Source organism: Scyliorhinus canicula, chromosome 5, assembly GCF_902713615.1.
Source record: "Scyliorhinus canicula chromosome 5, sScyCan1.1, whole genome shotgun sequence".
Taxonomy (NCBI): Eukaryota; Metazoa; Chordata; class Chondrichthyes; order Carcharhiniformes; family Scyliorhinidae; genus Scyliorhinus; species Scyliorhinus canicula.
In genome coordinates, this window is record NC_052150.1 from 202,749,684 (window position 1) to 202,758,879 (window position 9,196).

At 41.5% G+C, this 9,196-nt stretch overlaps 1 protein-coding gene across 7 annotated transcripts in view; it reads left to right on the forward strand.

Moving 5' to 3' along the window:
- ncapg2 (non-SMC condensin II complex, subunit G2) overlaps positions 1 to 4,871 on the forward strand; it is a 147,981-nt gene extending 143,110 nt beyond the window's left edge. For all 7 annotated transcript variants that reach the window (XM_038798367.1, XM_038798366.1, XM_038798370.1 and 4 more), the window contains one exon: positions 2,772 to 4,871. In XM_038798367.1, coding sequence (XP_038654295.1) covers positions 2,772 to 2,823 — 52 coding nt within the window. In that variant the 3' untranslated portion in view covers positions 2,824 to 4,871. The remainder of the gene's footprint in view (positions 1 to 2,771) is intronic.
- The last annotated feature ends 4,325 nt before the right edge of the window (positions 4,872 to 9,196 follow it).

Genomic DNA, 9,196 nt, shown 5'->3' on the forward strand with positions numbered 1-9,196 from the left:
GACATTGTTAAACTGAACTCCATTGGCATGCGATTGCTTGTTAACTTTGCAGACAAGGTTATGTTGAATGAAGATAGGAAAGTCAACGTTCAGTTTCAAAGTAATGTATAGAAGTCAGTTATGTCACCTAATTTGGATTGAAAGTAAATTTGCACCTTTTTGGAATTTCACCAACTTTTGTGCAGCTGAACCCCCTTCACGTTCCATAGCAGATTTAGTTTGATTGAAGACACAAACAAAATGCATAATTTTAATTTTCTGCTTTTGATTCTACTCACAAGAGAGTTTTGTCATGGCCTCTATTTGGTGAATATATGCTGCTGGATCTGGTGTTGGAGAGCCATGCACTGGCTTTACTTCGATCACAAAAGGGATTGTTTTCTGATTTGGATGATCTTTATTCGCTACATTGTGCTCATAATAATATGTCATAGTACACTGATACAGCCTATCGCAAAAAGAAACATTCAAAGTTCAAGTAATCCCAGATGTAGGCAGATCCTGAGGCTCAACTCATCATTTAGCCTAGTCATAGGTATAACTGACATTTTCTAACAGTCTACAAAGGACCCTTGATAACAACTATCTGGTTCATGCTTAATTCCGAGTATGAAGAAAATGTTGATGGCGTTATACAAAGAAGGGTGGGCAGAGGTTTGTGTGTAGCCTAACCACTAGCATAGACCCATTGTGTAGAAATGGCCTGTGGGCAGAATTTCTATGCTGTAAATAGTACATAATTGTGTAAATATCCTCCATACTCTCTTTAGGCCTTTCAGAAGTTCATATTTAGTCCCCTATTTTTCTTTAACATCTAATTCTAACATTTGCAGGATTTTTATTGGCTGTGTGATATTCAGTAGCAGTATGTGGCAATGCCAAACAAAATATTTTGAGTAACTGTGATGACCACATGGACTCTCCATCAGCAGCTCAACTGCAGTAGTGAATGGCAAATGCTTTATACTCAAAGAAGGATTATGACCTTACTGAATAACTAATCATTTTTAGTTTGAAACTTAAACTTGGAGTGTAATTTTCTCAAGGTGGAAGGAGGGTCTGCCTGCTTGGTGTAAGGATGGCAAGGTCATCCTTAAAAGAGAATATTAATATTTTTGCTGAAGAACCTTACTTTAAGAAAAAACTGTTGAAGATCACACATAAGTGAAGATGTGATTTTCCTATTATTCCATTCTGCTCCTTGATGTTTGCTATTTCGCTGCTTATCACCTATTTTGCCATCAGCTCAAAATTAATTACCCCTGGATGAGTCAACGACTTCCATATGCTTCGGTCTTGCCTCTATCTTACACCTTTTGCAATTTTTCTGAATATCAATCCCAACCTTCATCTCTTCCCTGTAACTCATCTAATGCTATATTTTATTGTACGAAGTCTTACAACACCAGGTTAAAGTCCAACATGTTTGTTTCAAACGCTAGCTTTCGGAGCACTGCTCCTTCCTCAGGATTCACCTGAGGAAGGAGCAGTGCTCCGAAAACTAGTGTTTGAAACAAACATGTTGGACTTTTAACCTGTTGTTGTAAGACTTCTTACTGTGCTCACCCCAGTCCAACGCCGGCATCTCCACATCATATCTTTTATTGATCCAGTTATTAGCACTACTTGGTATTGTCAAATTTTCCATTTCCTTGAACATTGTTCCCTTCCCTTCGAACCTGCTTTATGAGGGATATTTCCATCTTGCCCAGTGTCTGAACAATTTCCAATCTTCCTTCCCTGCTGAAATACTTCATCCTCATCCAACTACATACTCATTTTTTACATTTCAATTTCTTACGTCAGGTTTCTAACATTCAGTAAGCACATTGTGATCAGCTTGATGAAATCCCCCAGTCATATCCTATGAGATTAAAACTAAAATCTAAGCTTTTTCTTGATCTCACTGTGGTTTTTGGTGATTTGGATCTTGCTATTCTTTTCCACCGTTGCTTCTATGGTGGTGGGGGGGGGGTGGTGGGAATGGTGACATAGTCACTATAAACTAGAGGACCGGTGCAAACAAGTCAAAAATGCTAATAGCCTTTATTTTGAAAGGAATTGGAATTCAAAAGTGACCAAATAATATTCTGTTATACAGAGCTTTAGTCAGAGCCCCGTCTAGAGTAATGCATTCAGTTTTGGGCATCAAACCTCAGGAGAGGCTACAGTGCACATTCTCAAAGTGGCGGAACTTTCTCCCCAAAAGACTGCGGGTTATGCATTAATGAAACTTTCAAGGCCAAGGTTGTTACATTTTGGTTAAGAAAGGGTGACCAGGAGTGTGGATCAAAAATTGTTGAATTGTGTTGAGATACTTGATCTGACTGAATGCCAAAACAGGTTGCAGGGGCTGAATGGTTTTCTGTTTCTGCAAATAATTTGGAAAATAATAACTGAAAAAGCATATCTTAAGTATCACCACTTGATTGAGTGTGGGCTTGCCATTGAAGTTGCTTTTGTGCACTCCTACGAATGTGGCACTTTGTATGAACTGAGTTGGAAAGATAATTGCTCTCTATCTTTTCCTTAACAATGCAAACTCACTGACTAATACAATAAAAATATCAGTACAGGCAAGCATTGCAAATTAAGTATTTAGAGATTTAATTTCCAATAAAAAGTTGTCAAACATGTGTTTTTTTTGTCTTAGTCCATGAATCAAAACAGAATAGCCAGTGTTACTGGTTTCTAGGTTTTATGCTTCACAGAATTTAGCTAAAATGCAATTTGAAAAGTTCAATACTGTTATGGATTTTCCTCTGTTGCAGGGCCTTGTACACCTCTTCAAACAGCCATTTGGAAAATCTGTTACAGCTGTAAACTAGTGCAGGTGGCAATGGATTTTATCCAGTACTTTTACCTTCACTCTCAACATAAAAGAAACATATAAGCAAAAATATTGCTTATTTTAATTTAGCAAGATGTGTTGTGGAAATGTATTTGTATCTGTAATTAAAATTGTATTTGTTATATAACAAATTTGGTTACTTGTACGAGTTGGAATGTATCAGTAAGTGTAAGCTGAAAGAATATGTTGTACTGTTCTCTTTTTTAAACAAAGATCTATTTTCCTAACTTGAAAATAATGAAGTTTTGTAGTTTGATTATTGCTGAAAAGATGTTTTGCTGAAGCTTTTCATTTTGGGCAAATGTAAGAATGCCAAATTTCAAACAACATTTTATACCACAGGAATAAAAGGAGTAGTGTTTGGTTGGCAAGTCAATTCTGAATGACTGAGACGATGCCATGCAGAAAACAACAGGGAACTATCGTTTCCCTTATCTTCCAACTAGTTCAGAAAAGTCACATTGTGCTGATAGTGCTAATAGTTAGCCATAATCAATTTAAGATGATTTGTCAAGCTTGCAATGCTTGCACTTTCTAAAAGTGACATATATTCATAGGCAGAGACCTGGGGCGGGAATCTCTGTTTGGTAGACTATGTTCCTCCGCCAGAGGAGAATTGCTACTGGGAGCGCAAATCATGAATGCAGTTCAGTATCCCTTGCCATACAAATTTATGCATGCAGAGGAATACAAGGGATTCCTGCTATCGGACTGCCATTTTGAACAGGCAGCCCGATAGCTAAGTCCTGCGGTCGGCCAACTGCATTGCAAAGTATTTTCCCACGGATTTTCTGGGCGACTCCCCCTTCCCCCAAGAGACCCCAAAACTAGAAGGCCACCCCCAGAAAAGGGACCCCTGTCCGGAAGCTAGATTTGTCATAGTAGGTTGTGATTGACAGCTTCCACAAACCAGCTGTGTGAGCCGTGCTTCATTCATCACCTTCATGGTAACTTTGCGCTGTAACCACAAAGTTTGCAAACATTAGCCACATCAAAGGAAGTTAAGTGCATTCCATTCTTACCCCTTTATCCTTGAGTGATTATGAAGTGCTGCACAGGAAATTGACAGCACTTAACTCTCTTTGATGTGGTTAATATTTGTAAGCATTGTGGTTACAGCACTTGGAAAATGAAGATGATGAATGAAGGAATGCTCACAGCTGGTTGGTGGAATCTATCCCCTTGGCCCACCGCAAGGTCCAACTCATCAGGTTCACATTCGGTGATACCATTAATAATTCCTGCCCAGGTGACCCCCAGTCCAGAGGACCAAAGATACCAAAGAATCATGAGGGACCAGGTACTCTGGTTCCCAGCCCACTTAGTGGATGCAATCAGACAAGAACCCAGCCAGTTGGGGTCGGAGCATAGCGGTCGTTTCAGTGCCGACCCAAACCTTGATTTTGGTCTGACGCCCGATTCTCCACCCAATCGGGATTTGCGATCCTGCCGTCATGGGGTGGAGCATCCTGACTCTGTCCTGCAAACAAAAGGGATATGTTGAAACCTCACGCCTGTTTTAAATTACCCAGAAGCATATAGTTCCTTGTTGATTCTCCATGGCACTGCCTCAGCCAATCAAAGTCAGTAGCCCTTTTCTCCTTTATTATAAATTGTGATTGAAACTTGGCATTCTTGCATTTGACCTGAAGAGTGCAAGACAAAAGACTTGGACAACATGTCTCTCTTTTCAGAAATATTCCAAGTTTTGTACTATCAAGGAACTGTATTGTACTTGGTTCTATGTCAGTGTCTACCAGGAGATGTCACTGAAACATACAGTAATATTATAGTGAGAACCAATAGATCGTGACTGTATCATGCTTTGCATAATAGACAATGTAAAACTTTGTAAAAAAAAATTGCACTGCTGATCTTCTAAAATCTTCGTTAATGAATTACGTTTTACACTTATTAGAACTGAATAATGTAAAAAAAAAAAAGGTTTTGTGTATGTGTAATAAATATTGCAGTGTTTAAATACTTAATAAACCAAAATTTAAAATACCTTTAAACAAAATCAATGTCAGAATTGTCTATCTCCTGGTCTCTCATCCCATTTTCCATCTCTCCCCCACAGTCCATCTTCAACTTTCCAATCCAAAAGCACAATTGATTGATTTGATTTATTGTCACGTGTACCAAGATACAGTGAAAAGTATTGTTCTACGTACAGTCCATACATGAAAAAACATAGGACACACATAAATGCACAATGTAAATACATAGACACAGGCATCGGGTGAAGCATACGAGTGTAGTACTACTCCGTAGAGAAGATGTGTGAAGAGATCAGTTCAGTCCATAAGAGGGTCAATCAGAAGTCTGGTAACAGTGGGGAAGAAGCTGTTTTAAACCTGAATTCCTGAATCACAGGAAAATTATGAAGAATGGATCTTTAACTTCCTAGCATCTATGTTACTGGACTTGGTGGAGACCATTAGTTCCTGAAGATTTGTCAAAATAAAGTCTATTTATTTTCAATAAATCATTGTATTTGTTTACATGTTATGGGTGTTGCTGGCTTGTCTTGCATTTTTAAAATTGCCTATCCCTCATTGCTCTTGATGGTGTCAATGAGCTTCCTTCTTGAATTGCTGCAGACTATGGTGTAGGTACACCCATATAGCTGTTAGGAATAGAGTTCTAGGACCTGACTCGGTGACAGTGAAAGAATGGCAATATAGTTCCAAGTCAGCATGATGTGTGGCTTGGAGGGGAACTTGTAGGTGGCAGTGTTCCCATGCATTTGCTGCCCTTGTCCTTCAAGGTGGTAGAGGTTACAGGTTTGTAAGTTACAGTTGAAAGAGCATTGGTGAGTTGCAGCAGTGCATCTTGTAAATGGTACACACTGTTACCACTGTGCATTGGTGATGGAGGGAGTAAATGTTATCCAGATCTTACTGCATTTGGATGTGGACTGCTTCAGAATCTGATGAATCACAAATGGTACTGAATATTGTGCAATCATCAGCAAACATCTCCATATCATACCTTATGATGAAAGAAACATAATTGATGAAGCAGCTAAGGATGGGTGGACTAAACACTACCCTGAAGAATTACTGCATTGATGCCCTGGTACTTGGGTGATTGATAATCAACAATCTTCCCTCATGCCAAGTTTGACTCCAATTAGTGGAGAGTGTCCCCATGATTCACATTGACTTCAGCCTTTCTCTGGCTCCTTGATTCTATGTTTGCTCAAATGATGCCTGGGACAAGTCACTCTTGCCTTGCCTCTTGAATTTAGCTCTTCTGTCCATGTTTGGACCAAGACTGTCATGAGCTGGGTGGCTCTGTTGAAACCCAAACTGAACATTAGGGAGCAGGGTATTGCTGAGTAAATGCTGTTGATAATTCCTTCCATTACTTTGCTGATCGAGACTAATGGAATCGTAATTGGCTGGATTGGAGTTGTCCTGCTCTTTGTGGAGAAGGTAAACCTGGGCAATTTTCCTCATTACTGGAAAGATGCCAGTGTTGTAGCTGCACTGAAACAACTTGACCAGGACCACAAGTGGAGCACAAGTCCTTAATGCTAATGCTGGAATTTTGTCAGGGACAATAGCTGTTAGAATACCCACTGCCTCCAGCTGCTTTATTAGTCTTAAATCCATTACGTTTCTCCCAATATTTTCTTTCTAGTTTTTTGTGTATCACTGGTATTTTGTTCCTTTCCACTTCTTTGAGGAGCATTTATCTATGTTATAGATAAATAACATCTACTTATCCTGCCAATGCCTTAGCATCCAGTTTATTTCATTCATGGGATGTTGGTATCCCTGGCAACCCCAGCAATTATTATCCATCTCGAATGACCATTGAGAGGACAGTATTGAACTGCTTTTTGGAACCACTGTGGTCTGTTGTGAAAGTACATTGCTATTAAGAACTGAGTTTCAGGATTTTGACCAAGTGATGATGAAGGATCGCAAGTCAGGATGGTGTATGATTTTGAGAGGAGCTTCCAGGTGGTGGTGTTCTGACTTGCTTGGCAGTAGAATTGGTGGGTTTGGAAGGATCTTTGGCAAGTTGCTGCAATGCATCTTCTGGATATTATACACTACCATCACTCTGTGCCAGGAGTAGAGAGAGTGAATGTTTAAGGTAGCGGATTGGATACTGATCCGTGATCACGGGGCCATGATCAAATCCAGGTCCTTGGTGCCGTGAGGCAACAGTGCTAATCACTGTGCCACCCCCAGTCAGGTGAGTTACTTGCTGCAACATTCCTAGCCTCTTACCAACTCTTGTAGTTACAGCATATTACTAGTCCAATTCAGTTTCTGGTCAGTGGTAACCCTCCCAGGATTACCGCCCTACCAGTCTACTTTCCATCATCTGCAAAGTGATGGAAATAGTCATCAACAGTGCTATCAAGTGGCACCTACTCGGCAATAACTTGCTCACGGTTGCTCAGCTTGGGTTCCACCAGGGTCACTCAGCTCCTGACCTCATTACAATCTTGGTTCAAACATGGACAAAAGAGCTGAATGGCAGAGGTGAAGTGAGAGTGACTGCCCTTCACATCAAGGCAGCATTTGACCGAGTGTGGCATCAAGGAGCCCCAGCTAAACTTGAGTCAATGAGAATAGGGTGAAACTCTCCACTGGTTGGAGTCATGCTTGGCACAAAGGAAGATGGTTGTGGTGGTTGAATGTCAATCATCTCAGCTCAAGGACATCACTGCAGGAGTTCCTCAGGATAGTGTCCTCGGCCCAACCATCTTCAGCTGCTTCATCAATGACCTTCCTTCCATCACAAGGTTAGAAGTGGGGACCTTTGCGGATGACTGCACAATATTCAGCACCATTTGTGATTCTTCGGATATGAAGCAGTCCATGCCCAAAGGCAGCAAGACCTGGACAATATCCAGGATTGGGCTGGCAAATGGCAGGGGCTGTTTATCTCACTGGGCTAAATCGCTGGCTTTGAAAGCAGAACAAGGCAAGCCAGCAGCACAGTTTGATTCCCGTAACAGCCTCCCCGAACAGGTGCCAGAATGTGCGATTAGGGGCTTTTCACAGTAACTTCATTTGAAGCCTACTCGTGACAATAAGCGATTTTCATTCAAGTTATATTTGTGACACAGAAGTGCCAGGCAATGACCATGTCCTACAAGCTAGTATCTAACCACCGCCCCATGACATTCAGTGGCATTACCATCGCTGATTCCCACACTATCAACCTCCTGGGGGTTATCATTGATCAGAAACTGAACTGGACTAGCCACATTAATACTGTGGCTACCAGGGCAGGTCAAAGATGAGAATCCTATGGTGAGTAACTCACCTCCTGGCCCCCCGAACCCATCCGCCATCTACAAAGCACAAGTCAGGAGTGTAATTGAATACTCGCCACTTGCCTGGATGAGTGCAGCTCCAACAACACTCAAGAAGCTCGACACCATCCAGGACAAAGACCACTTGATTGCTCCCCCTTCCATAAACATTCAAACTCCACCACTGACAAACAGTGGCAGCCTTGTGTACCATCTACAAGATGCCCTGCAGTAACTCACTAAGGTTCCTTAGATAGCACCTTCTAAACAGCACCTTACCACCTAAAAGGACAAGAGCAGCAGATATCTGGTAACCCCACCTAGAGATTCCCGTCCAAGTAACTCACTACCCTGACTTGGAAATATATCGCTGCTCCTTCACTGTCGCTGGGGCAGCATCCTGGAACTCTCGCCCTAACAGCACAGTGGGTGTAACTACACCTGAAGGAGTGCAGCTGTTCAAGAAGGCAGTTCTCCACCACCTTCTGTCGGGCAACTAGGGAACAGCAATAAATGCTGGCCTATCCAGCGACACCCACATGACGTAAATGAATAAAAACAAAAGGAAACCGTCTTCTGACCTGTCAGTGGGCCAGGATACAACCATAGATGGATAAATCTGAGATGTTGAGTGATAGAAATACACAGAGAATATCTACATCAAACTTTCTTGACTCATCTGTGAAGAAATCTCCATATTTTGGCATAGAGCCCCAGATGTTAGTGAGGATGACTTTTCCAGGTCAAGTGGGCTTGTCTTTGTTGCGTCTGAATCTGATGCCTGGCTTGATGTCTGGTGTTGTAAGTCAATGCATGGGTCATCACTTTATTACTTGCCTTACTTATTTTTAATACCTTGGTTTGAGACTCTCAACTCCCTCTCAAACCTGTCATTTATTCATGCAGTCTTTATTTGCAAGATGTTCCCTTTCTGGCAACACAGGAGTACAGTTGCTTCACAGCACCAGGGTCCCAGGTTCCCGGCTTGGGTCACTGTCTGTGTGGAATCTGCACATTCTCCCCGTGTCTGCGTGGGTTTCCTCCCACAAGTGCTTGTTAGG